This window comes from Pteropus vampyrus, unplaced genomic scaffold (assembly GCF_000151845.1).
Source record: "Pteropus vampyrus isolate Shadow unplaced genomic scaffold, Pvam_2.0 Scaffold349, whole genome shotgun sequence".
NCBI lineage: Eukaryota > Metazoa > Chordata > Mammalia > Chiroptera > Pteropodidae > Pteropus > Pteropus vampyrus.
The window spans coordinates 1,759,918-1,786,983 of NW_011889130.1; the positions used below are offsets into that span (position 1 = coordinate 1,759,918).

At 46.7% G+C, this 27,066-nt stretch overlaps 1 protein-coding gene across 5 annotated transcripts in view; it reads left to right on the forward strand.

Moving 5' to 3' along the window:
- LOC105304687 (inositol-pentakisphosphate 2-kinase) overlaps positions 1–27,066 on the forward strand; it is a 125,141-nt gene that overhangs the window by 12,691 nt on the left and 85,384 nt on the right. For 2 of the 5 annotated variants that reach the window (XM_023522555.1, XM_023522556.1), the window contains exons 1-2: positions 12,074–12,574; positions 21,897–22,109. The exons of 1 other annotated variant lie outside the window; for it this stretch is intronic. In XM_023522555.1, coding sequence (XP_023378323.1) covers positions 12,089–12,574; positions 21,897–22,109 — 699 coding nt within the window. In that variant the 5' untranslated portion in view covers positions 12,074–12,088. Of the gene's footprint in view, positions 1–12,073; positions 12,575–21,896; positions 22,110–27,066 lie in introns of those variants that run through there. 2 more of the 5 variants (XM_023522557.1, XM_011378945.2) reach the window with 1 other exon arrangement.

Below are 27,066 nucleotides of genomic sequence, written 5' to 3' on the forward strand. Positions count from 1 at the left end.
AAGAGTGGGCTGGTGGATGACACAGGTCACATTTGTGCCCCTATGTAGTGCTTACAGGGGTCCTATTGGGCCTGGGATCGATGTGGGCCCTCAGCATGGTGGTCTGATGGATAAGGGTTGTTTGCCAGGCAACGTGTGGCAGACGTGCCCACAGCCTCCATCCTGCCCCACATTCCCAGAAGGAGCCTGCCTTCTCCTGCAGGGACCCAAGCAACCTTCTCCAGCTCTTCCCTGCCCCGCTGCCAGGTAAGGTTGTTGGGGCTCCTTGAGGTCCAGCTCCATTCTGCCCCACTCGTTCCCCAGCATACCCCACCCCTCTCAGGACACCCCAGATCTGGATACCACTTTGTTACAAGAAAAAAAAGTGGTTTTGGGAGTGAGAAGCCATGTGGTGCCTATAGGGTAAATCATCTGACCTCACTGAGCCTGTTTGCTCACCTGTGAAATGGGTGTAGTGAACGTTTCACAGGTGAGCAAACTTTGCAGGGCTGTTGTGAAGATCAGATGAGATCACACTCACCTCTGTCTCCTTGGAGTAGTAGCCAAGCCCTTCTCAGGCTGCCTTCAAACATGATCACCTTTTTGCTCAGGAAACACCCTCTGAGCAAGCAAGGAGGGAGTGGGTCTGGGGTCTTTCTTAGAGCCCCCCACCCAGGTGGGAGTGGTTGGGAGGAGCTGATAGTGGGTGTTAGGCTGAGGTCTCTCATGTAGTGCTTACAGGGGTCCTTTTGGGCGGTTGGCGGATCCCTACCCAGAGAACCTGGGTGGGGAACAGGTCTCTGGTTTCTCAGCTGACTTGTGTTCCACTGGAAGCACCTGCAAGAGCCAATGTGATAATTGAATTTCCTGTAGGCCAGGATCACCTGGTGAGCTTTCAGGACTTTCAGAGCACCTGCCACACCCAGATGGATCAAATCAGTCTCAAGGTGGGACTCCGAGGCTGGAGTGTTTATGTTTCTGGAAGGACCCCAATGGAGAGACAAGTTTGGAAGCCCCATCCTGTCCCTGCAGCTTGGGATCTGAACCCCCCTGCCCACATGGGCGGAGTGTCACTCTGCATTTGTCTCCATAGTTACAGTATTTATCTTCATCTCTTTGCCTGGGTCCACACTGGGGGCCCAGGAATGCCCCCATGCCCTGTCCACATGCTGGTGGTAGGGCTGGCTTCTGTGCCTGCATCTCCCTCCTGGCCAGGTCGGGGCCACCAGCTGCCCTGGGCCTCGAGAGAACCTTTCTCTGGAGGTGTGTGTGAGCCAAGGGCAGACCCAGGTAGAGGGGTGAGACTGAGGCCATTGCGCCTCTGGATCCCTGTGGATATGTCTCCTGCTGGCTGAGGGGAACAGTAAAGAAGAAATACCTGTAGCACCTAGCCCCCAGAACCTGTAGCTCCCCAGCCTCCCCAGCAGATCTGGAGAGACAACTTTCCATTCACTGGACCTGCTCTCCCCATCCACCCAGTTGTGATGTAGGCCTATCACCACCCCCTGCAGTTTCTCCACGTTCTCCCTGTCCTCTAGTTTGCCCACAGGTATTTACCAAACACTTCTCACTTGCCAGGTGTGGGCTTGCTACTTCAGCAGGCACCCTACTGAGACGGCACAGACTTGGTGCCAGGCATGGGATGTCCGGGTGTACTGGTGAGAAGCCACCATGTGAGAAGCCATCCTGGCCCACACTGTGTATCTGTGCCTTGCCTCCCCCTAGCTCCACTCTCTGTGTCTGTGAACCGAAATGGTAGAGTGCTTGCCCTAGGGTGGTGTTGGACTGAGGGAATTCTACAGAGAAAGTCCTAGGGTAGCCTCTGGCACTTTGCTTGCCTGCCCCTGCTGTTTCCATGGCAGACCCCTTAACCCCTGGTGACACCTTGGCTCTGAGATATGGCCCAATGAGGACCCTCCCGCCACAGTGATGTCCCTCCCAGAGGCTCCAGGAAGCTGCACCTGCAGCTCTTGATGGCCAGTCCTAGGCTCACCTAGAAGACCCTAGCCGCTCACCTGTCAGGATTTGTGAGATTCAATGTGAGGACGAGCTGATTTCCTCTTCTAGCAGCAGGCTACATTGTTCATGGCCGCCTCTGATCTTGAGGTATGGATGCTTTCAGAGTGACTTTGGCTTCTGCCCAGATGATTCGGTCTTGTAAGCAGCACTCATTTTAAAACTGGGGCATAATTTACTTATAGGAAGATGCAGAGTTGTTGTGCTCCTGTAGGTGACCCTTGTTGAGGGTCACCCTCACATGACTTCCAGCTTCAACTCCTACCCCCAGGCAGCCCTGAAGCCTTACTGCAGTGATCAGGTTCTGTTCTAGACTTCCATGTTGATGGCTATGCCCAGGCTGCCTTTGTATCTGGCTACCCTGACAGGCATTGGAGTTTTGTGTGCTGGTGGTTTTTCTCTGAACATTATGCCTTTGTGGTGATGTCTGAGTCACCAACACCTCCTCCCTTTGGTGGACCTAAGGGTCACCTGTGTCTGGCCCTTTGTAGCACAGCACTGTGAACAGCCATGTGTGAGGCTCTGCGGACCTGCACTCTCACCTTTTTCGGTGATTCCCATGAGGTGAGCCCATCTCTCCTTGTTCAAGATGGACATATAGTCAGCCACCCTGGTCCCCTGGCAAAAAAGCCAGCCCCTCCTTGGGCTCTGCCCCTTTAGTTACCTATTTCCTGGGCGTGGTGGGGCTTAGTACCTAGAGGGAGATATTTTCCATAAATTGTGTGCAGTAGGGCTGGGGTCCAGCATGACGGGCCTCAGCCAGGTCTGAGGATTATCAGGCACTGCCCCAGTAAGCAAAAGCATTCCAATTTCCAGGTCCCAGGCCCCGAGACCAGGAAGGGCTGACTGGCACATGTGCCAGCACCCGAGAATGGACATTTCTGGCTCCCGATGTGATTCTGAGGCTCAGGCAGCTGAGCAATGGGGATGTGGGTCCAGTCCTGGTTCTGCCTTTCAACCTCTTCTGCCTCTTTCTTGTCTTTTCTGACGGTCCCACCAAGAAATGATATGGAGTTCAGTTTTTTACCTGAGAAAGGAGATCCCTTCCGGGAGAGAAGCTAATGGGCTCATGTTGGTGCAGACTGTGAAGTGCACAGTCCTGGGTTATGGCCTGCCCTTCCAGGCCTCTCCCAGCTGTTTCATTTCCTCCCTGGACTCCATCCAGCATGGAAGGGTACAGAGGGCCTGGCAGGGGCCTGGGGACAGGAAGCAGAGCTGAACCTGCTGAGGCTGTAGGCTGGGCCTTGGAGCCACTCCGTTTTTGGGTGCCATGGAGCCTTCTGTGATGCCTTCCTCAGGACGGCTGCCCTGGGTGCATCCTTTTTGATTGTGGGCTCCAGCCATTCTTATGCCCCTCTCCCCTGACCTGTCTGAGCAGGTGCCATGTAGGAGTTTGTTTTTTCTCTAGTTGCCAGCAAGGCTGTGTGCCTATGTGAGTGATGGGAAGCATATGGTCTAGAGTGGACCTGCAGTCCATCTCTTGTCCCTCATTTTGACTGGACCTTGCATTCTTATATCAGGCTTTTGTTGAAGTGCATTTATGGGAAGTTGATCTTGTCTTCGATGCCTTCTGTTTCTTCAGTATGGATTAATTCAGCTCCTTGTTGTATATCGAGACCAGGGTTACATTGGTTTGGGTTTCATTGATCTTTTAGCTATAATTACATGCAGGAAGACATAGACTTTAAGTGCATGTGCGCACCAGGCCTGAGCACATAGGCCGTTCTGCTGCTGCTGCTTTGTTATTGCCAGGCTCTGATCGTCTCATCTCCTAGTGTTCTGCATTTGGATAACATTTCAGATACTGCATCCTTTTTAGTGATTTGTGTCTGTTTCAGTATTGTTTCAGAAATCATTTTATTTGTTTACTTTTCATTGAGATATAATTTACTGTTTTTTAAACTTTTTAATAGTTTTGAAAATTGTCATATTGTGTTTTTTTATTAAAATGAGCTATTTTTTGGATGATAAGATACAGAAACTACACAAATTATAATTGTATAGCTTGATGGCCCCACATAGCCCCATAGATGTGGCATGTTGTCAGCATTCCAGCTGCTGGTCCCTGACTCTGTCCAGGGGTATTGGTTCTGGCTTTGCCTCACAGATTTTTTCCGTTTTCGACTTATTGTAGGCAGTTCCATTTGTGTTTTGTGTGTTCACTAAGCGTTTTGTGTTGTGAAGCCGCTGTTGCTTGGATTTGCACATTGTTGGCATTTGTCATTGGTAGGGTTCTTGTGGACTCACCATGCTTCCTTACCCAGGTTTGGGCTGTCAGACTCCATGCCACTGTGAACATGCATGTGGATGGTACTTAGAGTGGGGCAGGTGGGTGAGTGGAGGGTAGGCAGTTTCCAGGGTAGTTGTATCAGCAGTGTAGATATTTCTGGCTCTCAGCTTCCTCCCCACCTACACTGGCATTTTCCTTGTTAAATTAAGGCCTTTCTGATCTGTGAGTCCTTGCTGTTCTGGAGATGATTTGCATTTCCCCATTTAGAGACCTTCTTGTGAAGAGCCTATTAGCCAGCTTTTCTGTGGGGTGTCTGCCTTTTCCTTACTTGACATGTTAGAGTTCTTTATGTACTGTAGATATGGATCCTCCTGCTCTCCTTCTGACACTGGTGCAATAAAGGGAGCCAGCATGAGAGGTCTGGACAGCCTAGAGTTCCAGATGCGCCTCTGTCCAAAATAGCTTGGCCTCTTGGAGCCTTAGTTTCTTTGTCCATAAAATGGGAGTGAATTCCAAGAACTTTGAAATAGATATCAAGTGAAATTATGTAATTACAGAGAATTATAAGAGTGCTAGCTATTGTTACTAATATTTTTTTAAATGGGAAACCTCTCACCCATTATGATGGCTAAAATCAAAAGAGAGACGAAAAACAAGTCTTGGCTATAATGTGGAGAAATCAAAACTCACACTTTGTTGGTAGAATGAAAAATGGTATAGCTGCTTTGGCAAATAGTCTGGTTCCTCAAAGTGTTAAACATAGAGTTACCATAAGACTCAACTGTTTGCTCCTGTGTATATACCCAAGGGAATTGAAAACAATGTTCACACAAAAACTTATACATAAAGTGTTCACAACAGCATTATTTATATAACAGCCCCAAAGTCGAAACCACCCACATGTCTATTAATGGATGGATAAATAAAATGTAGTCTATTCATAAATTAGGATAGTGTTTGGTAATAAGAGGTAAAGTGCTGGTACATGCTACAATGTAGATGAACCTTGAAATTGTTATATTCAATGAAAGAAGCCAGAGATGATTATATATTGTGAGGTTCCCTTTATATGAAATGTCCTGAATAGGCAAATCCATAGAACCTGAAAATACATTGGTGATTTTTATGGTCTGGGGAAGGGGAACTAGGGAGTGACTGGTAACAGGGACAAGGGTCTTTTTTCTGGGGTGATGAAAATGTGGAAGGTTGCACAACACTAAATATACTAAAAAACACTGTACTGGATACATTAAAAGGGTGAATATTACAGGACATGAATTATGTCTTTAAATTTTGTCAGGGGAGAGTCTTTTTGCTTGCTAAAGAGGATTTGGGTAGCTTCTTTAAGCCTTACAGCTGTGGTACCCATGTGTGAGCTCCACGGGACAACTTAGGTACCTTCTCCTCTTCCTCAGGTTCAGCCTTTCTTGTTAGTGTAATTATCATTTTCTTTGAGTAAGTCTTGTGTTTCTAGTTAAAGTAGTATTCAAGGGTTAAGGTTTTTTGATGTCACGATTATAAATGTAATTGCTGTTTTTTATTATGTATTCCTAACCTAACAATTTGGTAGAATTAGAGATCTATAAATGATCTTTTTTGGGGTGTTTTTTAGTGCATTTTTTAGAGAAAATCATCACCTGCAAACAATATGGAATTAATTTAAACTTCTGTTTCCTCTGGTCTCTGTGAAGTGTGGTAGGAGGTTCTCTTGCCTTGTCCTTTTAAGGGGAGTAACACCAGTGCTTGTCCATTATTTATTAATTTATTCTGTTGTTTGTTAATGTTTGCTGTCATTTAAAGTCTGTGTAGGTGGATTTACTATAGCTATAGATGCTCTTTTTATAACACTAAGAAAGAAAATTACCACATCCATTTTTCTGAAGCTTCACTTGAGAAGTGAGGCCAGGTCGTAGTGAATGCATCCTAGTGCAGATGACATTCTTACTTTTTAAACATTATTTTGTGGTTCAACTTCTGACACGCTCACTATACTGTATGGCTTACTCACTGTGCTTATCTATCCTGATCCCCGGCAGGTACCTGATCAGTGTTTTTTAAATTAAAATGAATAGGTTCCTCTGGTTTTGTGTTCCTGGGGCATGTGAATGATTTTCAAGGTGGCCTGTTACTTCTGTTTGCTGAGGACTTGTCCAGGGCTTTTCATGCAGTTGTCTTGGGTGTCTAAGCGCCCTTCTTTGAAGGGAGAATTTTTGGAGCTTCTGTAGGAGTTCTGGTATGTCCATTGAGCCTATGGTGACTGCCCTCTCTCCCCTTCCACTGTCCTGTCTTCTGCTGTGAGTGGACGTGGCAGTAGACAGAGAAGCTCTGGGTTTCAGCCCTGGTCCTGCTATAGCGAGAGCCTGCCTGCCCAGGATGTCGAGGCAGAGTGTGGGGCACTGGCCTCTGGATCCCTGGTTTAGTGACATGTGCGTAGCACAGACTGTCAGCCTTGATGAACACAGTTTCTTTTTATCGTTAATGTGTGTTTTTAGTATAGTCCCGCCCTCAGCAGAGTACCCTTTTGGCAGCGAGTCCCAGGTTCTGATATGAGATGTTTTTATTTTTTGTTTATTCGATTTCCTGTTGTTTTGTCTTGTATGCTCTTTTTGATACATTATTGAAAATTTCAATTTCCATCTGCATGCTTATATATTTTTCAGTAGCTTTTTTTTTGGAAGGAGTTTTAGATGTACAGAAAACTTTTAAATACATTTAAAAATTTTTGTTCTATGGGGGGTTGCATAACATGGGTGGAATTTCTTCCTTTTTTATAGTACTGTGATGTCAGTCCATCCCACTGTGATACCATTTCCGTAGGGAAACAGTCTGTCTTGAAAAGAAGGTTGTGCCCTTTATCCTGCTATTGTATCTTCTTTATGTTGATGCTAATTCTGATTTGTTTGTATATTGTTAAATGATTGTGATTGCTAAATGCCAGATCTCTAGGTAACACATTTGTGCCTATCTACCATTGTTAAGTATTTTGTGCTAGGCTGTTTGGGCCAGTGAATTCGTGTTGATAGGTTTAATCAACCTTTGGCAGTGACTTTAATTTAATGCTATAAAATCTCTATCTCGAAGTAATATCATTGAGTTTAAAGCTGTATTCACTTCACAGGCCTGAGCCCCCTCTTGAGTTTGATGTGTCTTCTGTGGAAATGGGGTTTAACAGGGCTGACAGGGTCTTGCAGAGGGAGCTGGCCACACAGAAACACGTGTGTGTCCCCATGTCACAGGTACCCCCTCTCTTCTTTCTAGTCCTCAGAGTTGCCAGGTCTCCCTTTGATGCTAGTGAGTGGTGAAGCCCTGTGGCTTCTCTGTACCAGTTTTGGGCGGGGAATCCATCACTCGATCATTATCTATTGAGCACACACTGTGGCAGGCCAGCGTGGAGCTTGAGTTGCTCTTTCCTCTTGCCTACCTGTCTCCCTATTCATCCCCATGCCAGGGAGGGTAGGGAGGTGGGCGCCCAAGGCTGCTTTCTCCGCCCTCAGGTCAGAAGTAGTCAGTTACAGCTGCAGCCAGTTAGGTGGGGCTGGCAGTAGATCCAGTAGGCACAAAAGTACCAGCAGATAATAACTATGGGAAGTGAGAGCTGAGAGGAGCCCTCCCTCCCTAAGCACTAACTGCCTTGTGGTGCAGCTCTGTCCCAGGCTGGTGCCCTGCCCCTTGGGGTTCCTGGTGGACATTTGTTTTTAGGAGCAGCTCCCTAGGGCAGGGTTCTGGTAGGGACACCACTTGGAACTGGGAAAGTGGCACTGGATGCTTCAGGGGCTTCTCACTCTGATTGGGGGAGAGAGAGGCTGTGGTGCTGATGGTCACTGATGACTGAGCCAAAGGGGCTGTGATTCTGGTCATTCGGTGGTTCTCCAGGATGCCAAACTTTGAGGTCCCAGCTGGGACAGAATTAGGTCCTAGGGCCTGACAGCGTCTGCTGTCCTTGCACCAGCAGCACCCATCCGAGGCCAGGCATGCAGTATGCACTGGTAAAGGCTGAAGACCATGAAAGCTACCCAGTAAGGTCCTGATGAAACTAACTAGCTGGTGGAGTTTCACTAAGCCTGCATAGGAAGATGGGTGTGGGGTAGTACGTTAGGAGCCTCCCAGACCCTGCTTGCAGATCAGGCAAGGAGCCTGGCAGAATTGTAGGACAGGCAGCTGGCAATTCTGGAATTCCTGGGCTGCCTCTCCCCAGTGCAGGCTGGTGGTCCCTTCAAGGGCCTTGTGGGACCTGCTATAAGTGAGTGGGGCTGGATCAGCCTAAGAATTGCAACAAAGGAGTTGAGAATTTCAAATCCCAGCTTCATACCTCGTGGAAATACTGAAACCAGCACTCCTAGCTTGGCCTGTGTTGTGCTTGCTGCTTCAGATGCCACATTGCTGGGGTCAGGATTGGGGCTTGGTCTCAGTCTCCCCATGCAGAACTCCTTTCTAGGTCCAGCACAGGTGTGTCAGACTAAGAGTTAGCCTCTGTAAGCTGAGACTGATGACCTGTGCCCATTGCAGAGATGCCCACACAGTTTTCTTGATGGGAGTGGACAGCAAGACCACTGCAGAACAGACACACTGCCCTGTTGGGGCTGAAGGGTCTGGCCCACATGGGTTGTTTTTCAAGCCCTAGCACTCCTCATAAATGAGCTTGATGTGTTGCCTGTTTCGCTTATGGGCTTGGGTTTTGTCACCTGCCTTAGCACTGGGCTGGGTATTCCACACACATGCCCCAGTTTACAGCCAGCTCAGTGAGGGGGAAGGACCTGCTGGGAATCAGCCAGGACACGCACCCAGGTAGCAGGCTCCATGGTTCTCATACCTGCTCTTCTGCCCTGTGGGTTCTGGGGGGACTTCCACGGCCAAGGACAAAAGGGGCTTCTTGTCCAGGGCTCAGGCATGGTGTAAGGACCCAGGTCTCTGGGCTTTGGCCGCTCTTGTTCTTGCACCTAGAGAACCCCGCCCCCCACATTTTTTCATGCTCTGACCTGATGCATGTTTCTGCCTCTGTACCTGGCTCAGGTATGGGCCTGTCCAGCATATGCTTACAGTTTATAATGAGTCACAGAAGATGGGTGTCAGGTGATGACGAGGTGCCGGCCCCTTACAGGTCACACCTGGCCCTCAGCCTGGTCTTATAAAGAATGTTTTACTCAGTCTTGTAGATGTCTACGCTGCTTTCAAACCACAGCAATGGAGTTGGGAGTTGTTGTGACAGACTCCATGCCTGTGTGATGGTTCATTTTCTGTCACCTTGGCTGGGCTGAGGGATGCCCAGATAGCTGGTGAAACATCGTTTCTGGGTGTGTCTGTAGACGGTGTTTCTTGAAGACACCAGCATTTGATTTAGTGGATGCCTCCCCACTGTGGGCAGCATCCTCCAGTTTGTTGGGGCCCAGATGGAACAAAAGGCAAAGGAAGGGCGAATTCTCTTTCTTGAGCTGGAATGTCTGTCTTCTGCCCTTAGATGCCAGAGCTTGTGGCTCGGGCCTTTGAGCTCAGACTGAATTACACCACTGGCTTTCTTGAGTCTCTATCTTGCATGCAGCAGATGGCGGGTGTGACTTAGCCTCCCTAACCAGCTGAGCCAATCCCTATAATCTCTCTCTCCCTTTCCTACCCCTTCTCCCACTGTCTGTCTGTCTATCTATCATCACCGCCCCCCCGCCCCAACTCCATTCTGTCCATATCCTCTTGGTTCTGTTCCTGTGGGAAACTATGACTAATATAGATTTTGGTACCAAGAGTATGGAGCTACTTGGAGTCTCTTCCTGTTTGCCTTCCTGTTCTCATCCTCCCATCCTTGTCTCTGCTCTGGACCCACCACCCAGAGGGGTTGCTTGGCTTCTTCCTTGGGGGTGGGTTGAGGTCTAGGGCCAGGACCTCTCCAAAGGGACCTTCTCTGCCTGTGCCCTGAGCTGGGCAAGATAGGAAGAGGCAGATGGGGCCTTTTGCCTGGAAAGTCCACACACTCCCCATGGACACCAGGGATCTCATCGGATTGGTCTCATCGGGTTGCTGACTGACCCTTGTATAGGCCTAGCACCCAGCGACTCTCTCTGAGCCCCAGGTCTCATGCCCATGGACCCAAGGCTGTGGCCCCAGCATCATACCAGCCTGCTTTCCTGTTTGTGTTCCAGCAAATTTTACCTGCAGAACCACATTTGAGCCAGATGTGCCTGTGGGGCTGCAGTGTGCCAAGCCCTGTTCTAGGAGTGCTTCTCCTCAGGTGGTCAGTAGAAGCCTGTTTTCTGTAATTGTAATCTCTGCTTCTGTGTCTGCTTCTGTCTCTGGATCTGGCCTCCTCGATATGGTGGGGGCCCAAGGATCTGGTGGGGGCCTAGGCTTGATCCTGGACAGCACAGCACTTCCCATGTGCTGCTTCTCTGGGGACCTTCAGAGGTCTTAGCATGTTGATGGTAGTTGGAAATGCTGGCTCTGGAGGTGTTGGTTCCACTGGAGGCAGGAGGAGAGCTGCCCATCCCTTAGTGGGCCCCAGCCCCTGTGGTAGCAGAGGTTAATGTGTTGCAAGAATGTCCTCATGGGAGCCCCCTCTTCACCAAGCCCCCATCCTCATCAGTGGTTGCTAACTTAGTATTTTCTCTAGTGCAGCACTCCCCCAGTTGGAATTGCTCACTCAGCTCCCTCTGTGTACCATTCCGTGGGTACCGAATCCTAGGCCCCACCTCTCGTCACCTTGTTCAGGCTGCATCACCCTCTTCTTGGGGGCAGTTGCTACTGCCTCACCACACCGCATTGCTGGCACCCTCCTTGTATTTGGGGCTCACTCATCCTGGACCTCTGGGTCCTCCTGACTACCTCCTTGCTCTTGTTGTGGTGGTTCAGACCCAGCCTCCATGCCCCTCCCACCGACACCTCCCAGACCCCTTTTTCCCCATGCCTGGAGGACTGGATTCTGGATTCTTGGATTCAGACAGTCCTTATCCAGGCTGGGTCTAGGGGGTTGGTATGGGGGAGCTTGGAGAGGGACTCCTAGGGGGAAAGCTGAGGTTGAGTGGGGATGAGAGGAGAGGGGATGGGCTGGGTGGGAGCAAGGAGCATGCTGTATAGGGTGCGCGTGTGTGCGTACACATATACATGCTTGTGTGTGAGCAAGGGTGTGTATGTGTGAGAGAGACTAAAGGTGTATGTATGGGTGGTCCACGGGTACATGTGTGAAACAGGATGTGTGTGAGAGGGCAAGACCGTATGGCCAGAGTGTGGGGGGCCCTAGAGAGGAGAGTGGGAGCTCTCTTATAGGGAGGTGGCATACATGGGGTGAGAACTGCATGGGCTCTGGTTACTGAATTATAACTGATTAAATTCTTACCATGCACCCAGGTTACGGAGGAGGAAATTGATGCGTGCCGTGGTGGATGGCTGCCCAGAGCCTGAACCTCATGATGGGAACCCAATGTATCCTGTCTCTGTGGATTCTCACCCTGGTCCCAGAGCCCTCACCAGGACCCTAGGCCATCATTGGAAAAAGCCCCCAGGCCCGACTTCCTCCTTACCCAGTCCTCTGCTTCCTCCTTTGGGCCTTCCTCTCTGGGCCCTCCCCACTGTCTCCAAGTCTCCAGCTACCCACCAGGCTCCCAGTGTTTCTAAAGAGCCAGGGACCTCCTGCCCGGCCTTGTGCTCATGCTGCTGCTGCTCCTGCTGCTGCTGCTCCTGCTGCTGCTGCTCCTCCTCGCACCCACTTTCCACCATGCCAGGCTTTGAAATCCCCTGTGACTCTCCCTCCTGGCCTGAAGCTTGTCCTGGGCTTCCCCCCACCCGCCCCCCCAGCCCCAACACATCTGGCCCTGGCCCCAGGTGTTTGTGCAGGGTCCACATTTGTGTGGGTGAACTTGCAAGGAGGCCGATTGTGACCTCATGCTTGAGCTCACCAGGCTGTGTCAGGGCTTGCCCCGTCTGGGCAGCTTCAGAGCAGTAGGCAGGGCGTGGGCTGGGAGTCTTCGTCAGGAACAGCAAGCAGTCAGCCTGCCCACACCAAGGCAGCCCCTGGAGGGATATCACAAAAACACTGCCACTGCCTCCTGGAAGCCCAGACAAGTGTCCTATAGTCCAGGAGGCATTACCCTTCTTCCACAGAGCAGCTGGGGAAGTTTGTGGGCTGGGCTGGGGTGGAGGCCCAGGCTGGATCCCCTTCTAGATGATTATGGGTGGAAGGTGTGCGGTGAGGCAGGGGAAGCTGCAAGGACAAGCACACCCACAGCTGGACTCTCCAGTCATTTGGTTAATGTCACTGCTCTGAGTGCTTCCCAGGATGGGGAGGCATGTTCCGAGACGGACTTAAGGTCGCACAGGATGGTGCGAGGCAAGAGTGAGGATGCTTTGGTCAGAAAGAAGTACAGACAGGTGGGCTGAGTGACCAGGGACACGGTCTTCACCTCTCTGACCCTCATCCTGGCCTGTGACTGGGGCAGTGATGGGGACTCCTAAGTTTACATTCTCCAGATTGGGGGTAGGATGCTTCAAAAACATCTCAGTTGTTGTCTTAAATAGCTTTACTGAGGTATAGTTGACGTATAGTAAATTGCATATACTTAAAGTATTCAGTTTGATAAGTTTTTATATGGATGTATACTCATGAGATTAACAGCATCATTGATATAATGAAGGTATCCATCACCCTATGTTTCCTGGACCCATTTTTAATCTCTCCCCTCTTCCTCCCCAGGTGACCTCAATATACATTCGTTTACATTTTCTAACATTTTATGTAAATGAAATTATATAGATATATTGTGTTTTTTGTCTGGCTTTCTACTAAACATATTTTTAACATAAATCTGTGTTGATGTGTGTATCAGTAGCTGCTTCCTTTTGATTGCTGAGTACAGGCATACCTCAGAGATGTTGCAGGTTCAGTTCCGGACCACTGAAATAAAATAAATATATAAAGCGAGTCACAATCTTTTTGCTAGTGAAGGATGTTGCCTTCAATTTGTAAAAAAAAAACTTGCAACATCTGTGAAGCTCAATAAAATGAGGTATGTCTGTAGTAGTTTGTTGTATGGCTGCACCATAGTTTTTTTTTTTTTTTAAATCTATTTTCCTGTTGATAGTCATTTAGTTTGTTTTGTTTTGGCTGTTACATGTGTTCCTACATGAGTTTTTGTATGGGCATATGCTTTCATTTCTCTTGGGTAAATAACCTAGAGATGGATGGCTATGCCATATATCAGATACCTGCTTAAATTTTAAGAATCTGCCAAATTCTTTTCCCAAGTGGTTGTACTACTTTACATCCTTCTCTACCCCAACAGTGCTGGGGAGTTAGCATCAAGCATTTTAATCTTCAAAATGCTAAAATCTACATATTCTAGTAGATATGTAGTAGTATCTCATGCTAAAATATACATATTCTAGTAGATATGTAGTGGTATCTCGTTGTAGTTGTCATTTTCCAATGTTGAGCATCTTTTCATGTCATCCTTTCTCATACCTATATCTTCTTTGGTGAAGTATCCAGTTGGTTTGCCCATTTTTTATTGAGTTGATTTTTTACTGAGTTTTAAGAGTTCTTATTTTCTAGGTACAAGTTTTGTTTTTTGTTTTTTTGTTTTTAATCAGATACCTGATTTACAAAGATTTTCTCTTAGTCTATTACTTGTCTTTTCATTCTCTTGTCTTTCAAACAGCTTAAGTTATTAGTTTTAAAGTCTGAATTACTAGTTTTCCTTTTATGGGTCATGTCCAAAGCCATGAACATTTTCTCTTGTTTTATACTCAAAGTTTAAGTCTGTGATTCATTTTTAATTAATTTTCATATATGCTGTAAGGTATGGTTAGGTATCTCTTTCCCAAGTTGCCTTTATACCTTTGTCAAATCAGTTGGCCACATGTGCAGGTCTTTTTCTGGATTTTCTATTCTGTTCAGATCTGTTCGTCTTCTTTATGGTAATACTATACAATCTTAATTACTAAAGCCTTATAAATATTGAAATCGGGTAGTGTTAGTCTTTCTACTTTGTTTTTGTTTGAATCATTTTGATTATTCTAGGTCCTTTGAATTTCCATATAAATTTTAGAATCAGATGGTCAATTTCTACCAAAAAATGCTGGGATACTGATTGGCACTATGATGAATTGAAAGATCAATTTGTGAAGAATTGGCATCTTAAGAATATTGAGTCTTCTGGCCTGTGAACAAGGTATAAGGTATATCTCTTCATTTATTTAATTTCTATCAACAGTATTTTGTGGCTTTTAGTGTATAGGTCTTGTACATCTGTCAGATTTAAACATAAGCATTTAATAATTTTGATGCTATTGTAAATAGCATATAAAATTGTTCACTTTCTGATTGTTCATTCCTAATATATTGAAATAAGTTTGATTTTTGTATATTGATCTTGTATCTTGCAACCTAGCAAAACTCATTTATTAGTTCCAGTGGCTTCTTTATAGATTTCTTTGGATTTTCTAAATACAGATTTGTGTGTCATATGATTAAATATAGTTTTACTTCTTCCTTTTCAATCTGGATGCCTTGGTTTTTCTTGCTTCATCGTACTATATAGGCTGAGAATTCCAGGACAATGTTGAACAAAAGTGGGGAAGCTCAGTTTTTCACCATTAAATAGTATTAGCTATAAGATGTTTGGAAGATGCCCTCTATCAGATTGAGGAAGCTCTCTTTTGTTTGCTCAGAGTATTTATCAGGGATGGATGCTGAATTTTGTCAGATCGTTTTCCTGCATCTTTTGAGATGATCATATGGATTTTCCTTTTTGTTTGTTAATATGCTAAATTACACTGTTTTTTTTTCCTCTCCTAATGTTAATCAATTCTGCATTCTTTAGATAATCTCCACTGTATCATTATTCCTTATCCTTTTTATAGATTAGTGGATTCTATTCAACAAAATTTTGTGAAGAGTTTTTTGCATCTGTGTTCATCTGGGATATTGGTCTGTAGTTTTTTTTATACTGCCTTTGGTTTTGGTTACAGGGTGATGCTGGCCTCATAAAATTAGTTGTAAACTATTTCTTTTCAGTTTTCTGGAATAGTCTGTGTATAATTGGATATATTTCTTTCTTAAATGTTTGGTAGAATTCACCAGTGAAGCCATCTGAGCCCAGCTTATTCTGTGTGGGTTTTTAACAACTTCACATTCAGTTACTTTGATAGATAATCCAGGTTATCTGTTTCTTCTTGAGAGGATTTTGGTAGTTTATGTCTTTCAAGGTATTTGTTCTTTTTATCTAAGTTACCAAATTTATTGGCGTAGAGCTGTTCCTGATATTTCCTTATTTTTTTAATATCCGTACTGCTGTCACTTCTCATTCTTGGTTTTCGTAATTTGTAAACTGCCTTCCCTACTCCTGACCACACACCATTTAGTCTGGCTAGAGGTTTATCAATTTGATTGATTTTTTTTTTTTTCCCAGAGAACTTGCTTTTGGTTTAATTGATTTTTCTCTGTTTTTTCTATTTCATCAATTTCTACTCTGATCATTATTATTTCTTTTTCTTTGGGTTTCATTTGTTTTTGTTTCCTTCCTTCCTTCCTTCCTTCCTTCCTTCCTTCCTTCTTTCCTTTTTCTATTTTTTTTAATTTTTATTGAGGAAAACATATAAAGCACAAATCATAAGTGTGAATTTTTGTTAACTGAACACATTCATACAACAAACACCCAAGTCAGGAATCAGAGAAGCCCCTCTTGAGGGCGCTCTCAGTAACTAACCCTCTCCCAGCCTGAAGGTCACCACCACTGCCCTGAATTCTACCAGCATAGGTTAGTTTTACTTATTCTTGGAACTGTATACATAAAACGAAATCACATAATATATATTCTTTTGTGCCTGGCTTCTTTCACTCAGCATTGTGTGAGATTCTTTTCTGTTGTCTATATAATAATAATTTACTCATTTTCATTTCTGTGTATTCTGTCTTGTGACTGTATCACAGTTTTTCCTTCTGTTGACAGATACTTGGGAACTTTGTGGTTTTGGGTTTTTGTAAATGATGCTCCTATAAACATGTCTTATCATGCACACGTGTAAACATTCCTCTCCAGTAGGGGTGGGAATGCTGAATGGTAGAACAGGTGTGTGCTTACTGTTAATAGATACTGTTTTCCTAAGTGGTTGTACCAGTTACACTTCCACTACCATGATGATGAGAGTTCATAAGGGTTTTAGGCAGGCCTTGACAATCTGTGTTCTGGTCCACCATTGATGCTATCCAGTGTCTGTTGAGTGACTGAGTGAGACACAAGACACTGGCTGAACTGAACTGAACTGGGGCTGGCTGAACTCTCATCAGAGACCATCTTGTCCCAAAGACTCACCCAAACAAGAAAGGCCCTCCCCTAAGGAATGCACAGCCTATACAGAGGGTTTAAAACTGCTCCAGTGGGGTTTTGGGGTTCTTTATTCAGTACTAGGGAACTTGTGGTGTCTGGGACATGGCGGTGAGGAGCATGGTAGCCATCAGGCAGACTTGAAGGCCTTCATCTCTCGGCCTGGAGGAACCCCATGAACCATTTGGGTAAAGGCCTAGAGGAGTCTTGTTTGATGAAATCAAGCATGGTGAGCTAGGGTGAACACCAGACTCTTACCAGCTTTGTGTACCAGGGCACCCAGGCTCTTGGCCTTATGACCCTCAGTCTGCTCATCTTTTGAAAGGGTTCAACTCCTCAGGGCTGATAGCTGTGCCTTGAGCTTTGCACATAGTTTTTAAGATGGAAGCTGAGGTTATTGATTAGATTGCTCTTTTTTCCTAACAGTCATAAAGTGTTGTAAATATCCTTCTGAGTACCTACTTGCTTTTGTGGCATCCCACAGATTCCTATATTCATTTCATTTTCATTCAGTTAAAAATACTTTCTAGTTTCCATTTTGAATTCTTTTTTGACCCACGAATTACTTAGAAGTCTGTTATTTAGTGGCCAAATATTTGGGGATTTTCTAGATGTCTTTTGGTTGTTGATTTCTCATTTAATTCCCTTTGGTCAGAACTCATACTTTTTATGGCTTGAATCCCTTTAAATTTGAGACATGAGTTTGGTCTGCCTGGGTATAAGGCATGGAAAGAATTTATGTGTTGCTGCTGTTGACTGGTCAAATTAGTTAGTAGTGTTGTTTGTGTCTTCTATATCCTTATTGATCCTCTGTTTACTTGTTCTATGAATTGTTGAGATAGCTGTTGAACTCTCCTAACTTTAATATTGGATTTGTCTATTTTTGCAGTTCTATCAGCTTTTGCTTCATGTATTTTGAAGCTCTGTTATGAGATGTGTAAACATTTAGAATTATTATGTTCTCTTTGTGAATTAATCTCCTTATTGTGAAATGATCTATCTCTGGTAATATTCTTTGCTGTGAAATCTACTTTATCCAGTATTAATAGAGCCATTCTAGCTTTCTTTTGATGAGTGTTAGCATGGTTTATCTTTTTCTATCCTTTAACTTTTTAAAACAATTATATTTTAACAGCTTTATTTATGTAATTTACATACCATACAATTCACTTATTTCCAATGTATAATTCAGTAGCTTTTAGTATATTCACAGAGTTGTGTATCTGTCACCACAACCAATTTTAGAACATTTTCATTAGCCCCCAAAGATACCTCATACTCCTTAGCTATTATCCCCTCCAACTTCCCAACCCCACCCCCAACCCAGGGCAACCATTAAATAACTTTGTCTCTATAGGTTTGCTTGTTTTGGACATTTTATGTAAATGGAATCATACACTATGTGGTCCTTTGTGATTGGCTTTTTTCACTTAGCAGAATTTTTCAAGATTCATGTATTTTATGCCATGTGTCAGTAATTCATTTCTTTTTATTACCAGGTAATACTCCATTTTATTTGTCCATTCATCAGTTGGCGGACATTTGGGTTACCACTTTTTGGCTATTATGAACATTTGTGTACAAGTTTTTGTATTGATGTATGTACTTATTTCTCTTGGATCTATACCTAGGATTGAAATTGCAGGATCATATGATAATTCTTTAACTTTTGGAGGCTCTACCAGGCTGTTTTCCACCACAACTAAACCAATGTTTTTCCGTATCTTCACTAGCACTTGTTATTTTCCTTTTTTTTTTTTTAATTACTGTCATCTTAGTGAGCGTGAGGTACTATCTCATTTTGGTTTTAATTTGCATTTCCCTAATGTCTCCTGATGTTGAGTATCTTCTCATGTGCTTGTTGGCTGTTTATCTTTTTTGGCGAATGTCTATTCAAGATCTTTGTACATTTTTTAATTGGGTCATTTATCTTTTTATTGTTGAGTTACAGAGTTTTTTTTATATGCTCTGGATACTAGACCCTTATTAAATATAAGATTTGAAAATATTTTGTTGTGTAGGTTGTCTTTTCACTTGATAGTGTCCTTTGATACACAAAGTTTTAAATTTTGATGAAGTCCAGTTTCGCTATTTTTTCTTTTTGTTGATCATGCTTTTAGTATAACACATTTAGTGCCAACAAGGTCATGAAGCTTTATCCCTGTTTTTTTTCTGAGCATTATAGTTTTAGTTCTTATATTTAGGTCTCTGATCCATTTTGAGTTAATTTTTTATGTGATGTATATGATCCATCTTCATTTTTTTTTGCATGTGGATTTCCCTTTGTCCTAGCACCATTTGTTAAAAAAACTATCCTTTCATTATTGAATTATCTTTGTGCCCTTGTCAAAAATAAATTGATCACATATGTGAGGGTTTATTTCTGGACTCTTCTGTTCAATTGGTCTATATCGCTCATCCTTATGCCAGTACCACTCTATTGTGATCACTGGAGCCTCATACTAAGTTTCGAAATCGAGAATTTAGGCTTCCCACTTTTGTTCTTTTTCGATGTTGTTTTAGGCATTCTGGGCCCCTTGCAATTCCATATGAAGTTCCATTTCTACAAAAAAGTCCATTGGGATTTTGATAGGGGTTGCATTGAATCTCCAGCTAATTATTTTTTAAAGGATTTAAATAATAAGAAAAACGTCTTTTATATTTATCAGCGTAGTTTCACTCCTTGTAAATCTAGATTTCCATCTGGTATTGTTTTTTTTCTGCCTGAAGGATTTTATTTAACATCTTGTAATGCAGATCTGCTGGTGATAAAATCTTTTCAGCTTTTGTATGTCTGAAGTCTTTATTTCACCTCTATTTGTAAACCGTTTTCACTGGGTATAGCACTCTGGTTAATAGTTTTGTTTTGTTTTGTTTTGTTTTGTTTTGTTTTTTTCAAGAAATCGCTACACTGGCCATGCTTGTCGGAGAAATCCACTGTCATTCTTATGTTTGCTTCTCTGTAGTAATGTATTCTTTTTCTCTCTTGCTGATTTTAGTATTTTCTCTATATTACTGGTTTTAAAGTATTTTTTCTATCCTCATTTCTTTTCTCCACCAAACCCACAGACTCTAGGTATTATTAGGCTCCTTGAAGTTCCACAAGCTCAGTCACGCTGTTTGGTGTTTTAGTCTCTTTTTTTTCCTCTTTGTGCCTTTCGTTTTGGGTAGTCTTATTGCTGTTTCTTCATATTTACTCATATTTTCTTTTGTGTTGTATAATCTGTTAATCTCATCCAGTGCCTCTTTCATCTCACATGTTGTCACTCCACTTTCTGTACCTTTGGCATCCTGAGCCTGTGGAATCAGTCCTGCCCTGTCTCCCAGCTCTGTCACTATGTCATTCTTAAATCCCCACATCCTTGCAGGGCTGTTCTTCTGCCCATTTGTGGGCGGTATCACCTGTGTTAGGATGCTGGGCTCTGGATTTTACATGTTGGGAGATGGCACTGTTATTCCTGTGTGTGTTCTTGTACTTTGTTCTGGGATGTAGTTGGATCCTTTCAGGTTTTGCCCTTAAACTGTTGGTCAGGGCCAGAGAGCATTTATCTAATTCCACTTTGGCCAAGGACTGTGCAAATGATGGGATGGTTCCCTCTGTCCTGCTGGTGGCCCTTTTCCAGCCTCAATGGCTCACTCACAGGCTTGCACCGACTGTCCACTATGAGGAATCAGAGTCCCTCTGTCTGCAGGTCTGCCATCATTGCCACCTATCCACCATCTTCCAGCACCTCCTCCTCTGCTCAGGCCTGCGAGCCGCTTCATACTCTTTCTGCTCTGTGGCCGGAGGAATGAAGATTGTCGTGGAGCTTGCCTACACCTGTCTCTCACTACCTGATGTCTATTGGCTTGAAAACCATTGCTCAATCACATCAACTTCCCAGTTATTTTTAGTTTTTCCACATGAGAGGTAGATTCAGTCCCTGTAACAGCCTTGTCTGGCAGAGATTGCAAGTCTCCATCTCCATTGTCTTTGAAAAGCTGCTTAGGTGCTCAGGGGGCCCCCTGTTGGGAGGTGGGCCTAGGCAAGATTTAGGCTGAAGCTGGCAGGCCTATACCTGTGTGTCCTTGCTTGTTGTGGCGTTTAGCTGTCCCACCTCTGGACAGCCTCTGAGGGTGATATGATGCCTTGTGAGATGTCTGCATTCCAGCTAGAGGTTCATAAGTGTGTTCTGTTCTTTTCACCCAGTTAGGCTTGTCTGGAGGTTTGGAGATACACCGCAAGCTGACCAATGCTTTCCTGAGCTTCTGGGCGCCTGGCAGGTTCTGGCAGGCCCAGGGCTGGTGTACAGCTGGGAGTCAGAGCTGCTACTCAGGAAGAGGCAGGTCCTGCATAGACATGGTTTATGCTTTAGGCTTTTCCTGGGGACAGCAACAGAAATCACAAGGCTGAGCTGACTTGCTTTGGAAAGAAACCGGTGTCTTCATAGAATGACTGTGTTGGTTGGTGGCTGGGGCACATGAGCAAGACACACCCTTGAAAGGGTGAGCAGTTATCCTGACCAGATCATACTTCATTTAGCTAGTCTCCCACTGCAGAGAAAGGAGTTACTTTCTACATTTTGATTTTTTATATTATAAAGAGTCCTACTTAGTAACATCCTTATATATAGCTTTACACATTTTCCCAATTGTTTTCTTGGACTAAATTCCTGAACTTCATATTAGTTTATTATATTAGTCTAGTCAGATTAGCATATTTGCCTAGACACTCATAGTGTCTAGGCAAATATGCTAATCTGACTAGATTACAAATATGCTAATCTGACAAATGAATGAAAATGTTCCTATCTTTGCTTCTCCTTCCTTTCCACCCTGCACATCCCCAGTAGCCATCCTGGGATGTGCAGGGTGGGAAGGAAGGAGAAGCAAAGATACTTCCTGCAGGCCTGGCCCCTTGCTTGGGATGGAGCATGACATGATGGGAGGCCCCAGCTGGCCCAGGACTCTAGTCCAGTTTCTTTTGCCCTCTTGGCCATGGGGACTCCTCCCTGAGCCCCTGTTCCCCCTACCATGCCCCTTCACCTCTCTTAGGCAAAGCCCTGATTGGGTATGGGAGTGGCGGCATCCTCTTTCCTGTATCTGGCAATTTCAGCTCCATACCTAGGTCCTGGGCAGGTGAGTAGGGTCTCTTGAATCAGCCACACATGGTGGCCTGTCGGCTGGTTCTGAGTGCTCCAGTCTCCTCACATGGGCCTAGGCCTCCTTGGGCATAGGCATCACTCAAGATGAGTGAACAGATGGGTCAAGATCAGGCAGCAGAAGGGTACTTCTCTGAGCCTCTTTCTCCCTGTGTCAGGCTACATGCATTGCATGCTTGCAGGACTGGCTGGCCTGGTTCACTCTCATGGAGTCTCTTCTCTACACAGGCATTTGGACAGGTACACACAAACCACAGGAAGGTGGCTGCAGATGGTGAGAGCCGAGAGGAGAGTCTGATCCAGGAGTCAGCCTCCAAGGAGCAGTACTATGTGCGCAAGGTGCTGGAGCTGCAGACTGAGCTGAAGCAGTTGCGCAATGTGCTCGCCAATGCGCAGTCGGAGAGCGAGCGCTTGGCCTCGGTGGCACAGGAGCTGAAGGAGGTACTGTGGGGCTGGGTGGGCTGCCCATGTGGGTGAGGAGAAAGCCCCCATGTGCCGGAGAAGGGGACACACTGACAGTCGTCTCACCTGGTCTGGGGTCTAGTACGTGTACTGGCTCTATGCCTGAGCTGGTGTGAATTCTGGGTCCCAGGGGCAGCCTGTTCCTTAGGTGGGAAGTGGGGCTGTAGCTTCCACCTGCTGGCTCGTGATGACGAACTCAGAAGGGGCCGTTGCAGACGGTGACTGGGACTAGCTTGGAGTCATGTCCCCGATGAAGTCCTAGACGTGAGGGGCCTGGCCAAGTTGAAAGCACAGGGCAAGCAGCTAGTGATTTCTGAGGGAAGTGGAAGGGTGGGCCACCAACTCCAAGATGGGATGGAACACCAAGAGCAGCTGGGAGTCTGCGTGAGCTGCAGTCCTAGCTGTGGCATTGGGGCCCCTGGTGCTCGGGGCCCCAGGTTTCTCATCAAGGGAGAGTGACCTTGTTCTGGGCCACAGAAAGACTCACCCTCTGCCCTCTCTTCTCCTGGGAAGGCAGTGACAGGTGACCACACAGGCAGATGGTTCTGAATGGCGGCCAGCTCTGAGGTACACACCACAGACATGAGGGTCCCACAGGGCTGGGGACACCAGTGAGGTTTGGGGCAGAGCCCAGGAGCCAGCAGCAGTTGGGAGCAGTCACACACCCTGCTTTGTTTGGGTCAGAAGTTGTTGAGGCTTGTAGGTCTGGGAGGAGATTGACTTGTATCTTAGGGGTGGGTAACCCTCGGAGGCCTGGAGCTGGAGTATATGATCTCATTTTGCCCTGGTTGGGGTGGGGAGGAAGAGTCGTCAGGGCTGAGGATTTGACCTCCTTGCTGCCTAGCCCAGGCACATTCTGCCCCTTCCCGCTTCCAAAAGGGCCTGTCCTGGGCTAAGAGGAGAGTGCTGGGACTTGCTGACTCCTGGCTTTAGGTGCCAGGAAGTGAGCTCAGCCAGTTCCACAGGCTGTTAAAGAAGAACAGGTCTGGTGGGGTTGGGATCCCTGCTGTTCCTGCTAATGCTTCAGGAGGAAGCTTGCCACTCCTCATACATCCTCAGCTATCTCTTTCTCCCAAGGTCCAGCCTGTACCCCTGAAGTGCCTGCAGGACAGGCCAACGTGGAACCTTCCTGGGTTCCTGGTTGGGGTGGAGGCTCTCTACTGCCATTAGCTTGGACCAGAGTCCTAGTCAGTGTCCCCTCCATTGCCAGCTCAGTCCATACCCCTCTCCGTTCCTTCTCCCACTCTTGTCCCTCTCCCTTTCCCATGGCTCTTCCACCAGTCCTGGCCCTGCTGCTTCTGCCCAAGCTGCTGTGCCAAGCATCTCTGTGGCTTCTGGCATAGCTGTCCCCCCTCCTGCATGAGGCTCATGCCCAAGGCTCAGGCCTGGCTGAGGAGCCTGGACTGTGGGGACATAATGCCAAATACTGTCCCTGATAAACACCAATTCACTGCTGTCTCAGGATGACCTGGCCTCACATATCTTGCGAGGTGACCCCATGAGATGCCCCTTTCACTAGGGTGTCTGTGTCCCGGTGCCTGATCCTGCCTCATTCACATTTAGACTGATAAGGGAGGAGGAGCTGGGGGGGCACAGATGGTTCCTGAGGGAGTGGACCTCGTGAGGAAACACGTTCACCCAGGGAGCGGGGCTGGACCCAAGTTGCTTAGGTATGACATCCAGCAGCCCCCCAGGAGATCAGGATAATTGGTGAGGGAGGGTCCACAGGGCCAGGGTAGATGTCTCTGCCTGGGCAGCCTGCATAGAGTAAGCTCACTCCGCTCCCAGCCTCTGAAATTATACATGAAAAACTACTTACCTGCCCATACACCTTGTGGGTTTTCCAGACACCCAGGACACCCAGGAGAAGGCGCCCCTGGTCCCAGGCAGGTGCATTTGCTGCCTTTCTCCTGCTACCCACTCAGAGCCAGCCTTTGCCAGGCAGCTATAACCGTGGGTACTGGGGCTTCAGAGGAGTCGAATTCTAGTTTATTATATTTACTTAATTTCGGTGAAGTATGATCAATCCCATGTGCCTCATGGCTACACTGTGCACAGCAGAACTCTGGAACCTTCTGTATTCCTGTAGAACCATGTTGTCTGGCCTACTCTGGGACTCTAGTCAGACCAGAGTCAGTGTCTGCCTCTGGACCACGTGTCCAGCCTGAGCAGTCACTCATCACCTTGGTAGAAGAAAGGCAGTAGGAAGTGCGGCTTGGGGCCCAGGCCCATGGGGCTAGGAGGAGAGAGCCAACCTTGCCTGTGGGATCATTGCCCCAGCCCCGCTTTAGTTTGTTTCTCTGGCTCACATGGTCATCACAGGTATCTACGTGAGGCTAGTCCCTGGGTTCCTTCACCCGATGCTCCCTTCTGTACTTGTCTTTTTGCTTCCCCTCAACCTCCTGCCTTGTCTCTCCTGGGGCCTGGCACCCCACCATGGACCTGGGCCCTCCAGGGAGAGTGGGTAGGGGCCTGACCAGGTGCCAAAGGACTGGTTTGGCCCAGGTCCTGCCCTCATGATCTGCTGGTGCCTCCTGCCCTAAAGCTGCTTCTCTGCTGGTCCGAGGATGGCCATCCCTTCTGCGTGTTCCTCCATTGACCTCTGCATGGTTTCTTTCTTTCTTTCTTTCTTTCTTTTTTTTCTCTACTTTTTTTATTTCTGCATGGTTTCTTTATTGAAGGGGAGTGTCTACCTGAGGGGATGAGGTATGAATGTGCTGGGTAGATAGAGTAGGGGCTCTGAGGGGCACAGGAAAGAGTGGCTGACTCCATTAGGTGTCTGCTGGGACTCTGAGGCCACTGTACCCACATCCTTTTACCAACAAGTAAGCTGAGGTCAGGGGTTCCCTTGGAAGGGATGCTTAGATGGGACCCCACTCACCTACCTTCTTTCTCCATCAGGGCTGATATCCACAGGCTCAGTTGCGAGAAAGTGTTTCCCTGGGAGAAAACCACACCCCCATGGTGACCAATTGGAGCTTGTTTGAGCCCATGGATTTGGGCCATGTGTTGGGCAGAGATGCCTATACCTATGGTATGGGATGGAACCTCAGTTGCTAAGGGAACCAAAGTGCCGGCCTATGTGTCCTGCAGTGTCAGTAGACAGTGCACTCCCTTGCTTCGTGGTGTCCTGGGCCACCTTGTGACTTGGATGTGCCTCACCTCACTGTCTACAGTACCCACCCTTGGGCCTGGTGATGAACCAAGGTGGGATAGGACTTTTGGGGCCCTGGGGACTTGCACAGGCCCTGCCACAGGTGTGTCTGCCCAAGTCCTGAGTTGGGAAAGTCGAGTCTTCCCCGGCCACAGGCAAAGCTGTCCCAACTTTGTCTTCCCACAACTTAGAGGGCCTCCTAGGTCTGTCAGTCCTGGCGCAGAGACCTGTAGAGAGCTGGTGAGTTTCAGACCTTCCCCTTGGCTTCTACTCTGCCAGTTGGCCATGTCAGATCACACTGCCCATCTTTGGGCACCTCTTGAATGCCAAGTGCTGTGACTTAGCAAGGAAGGAGGGAGTACTTAGCTACACCTTTCTGGCAGAGGGATGAGTAAGTGCTCACTTGTGCATTCACAGAAAGTAGGGAGGCTCTCTTCAGGGTGACAGGAAGTGGCAGAGCAAGGGCTTGGTCATGCGAGGGGCTCATGGCCCCTCTATAGCAGTGGGAGCCAGTGAACAGTTCCAGCAGCATTTAAGCAGGGGAGAAGAAATATGAGACGTGAGAACAAAGCCAATTGTGTGAGTATGCCTCGGCTGACTAGAGGTGAGAAAACTAGTTAGGCACATTAGCTAGTTATGGCCGGCTGTGTGGCCTGCAGCAGGTTAGGGTGGTGCATCGGATGGATGCATGAAAAGGCCACAGTTTCCCCAATAGATTTCTTCATCACCATCTTCAGAATAGAGAAGAAGCCCTGAGAGGTACGCTGAGGTTTGGCAACTATGCAGGCCCCTCTCTGTCTTTAGTGTTCTCTCAGCAGCTCACTTGTCCCCTCAGCGCCACTCCTGCCTGATCCATTCTGGTTCCATTCATCACAGCTGGTTCCTTCTGCCCCTCCAGATGTGGGTCCATTTGGTGACAATGTGTTGGTGAGGAAAAAATGGCTGATGGCTCTTTGAGAACGCACAGGCCAAGTGGGCAAAGCTACCCTTTGAGGGCAAGAGGCATCAAGCAGGACTGTCTGGGGTCACATCCCCTGCTCGTTGGCAGCTTTCACTGGGGCAACCACACCACCCTATCCATGAGAGGAGGGCTGCCTGACATGGTGCTGACGGTGCTGGGGTCTCCTCTGATCGCTTACCCCAGTGTAACGGCCCACACTCCCCATTCAGGTGCTCTAATTCCAATTTCCAGGGTGGCAAAAACAAAAATTTGTGTTCATTTCCTGTCGCTGCTAGAACAAATTACTGCAAACTGGGGGCTTAAGACAACAAATTTATTCTCTCACAGTTCAAGAGGTCAGAAGCCCCATATCAAGGTGTCGGCAGGGTTCGTAGAAGAGTCCATCCCATGCCTCTGCCAGCTCCTGCCAGCTCTCCTTGTGTTCTGGATCAGGGGTCTCTAACCCTTGGGCCACATACTGGGTACCAACCCGTGGACTGTTAGGAACTGGGCCACACAGCAGGAGGCGAGTGGCAGGCAAGTGAGCGAAGCTTCATCTGTATTTGCAGCTGCTCTCTGGTGCTAGCATCACTGCCTCAGCTCCATCTCAGATCATCAGGCATTAGATTCTCATAGGAGCACCAGTCCCTGGTGCCAGAAAGGTTGGAGACTGCTGCTGTAGATATGCCACCCCAGTCTCTGTCTCCGTCTTTTCATGGCCTTCTCCCTGGGTGTCTGTATTTCCAACTCTCCCTTATAAGGACACTAGTCATTGGCCTGCCCTAATCTCCTATGACCTCATCTTAACTTGATTATATCTATAATATTCACAGATTCTGGCA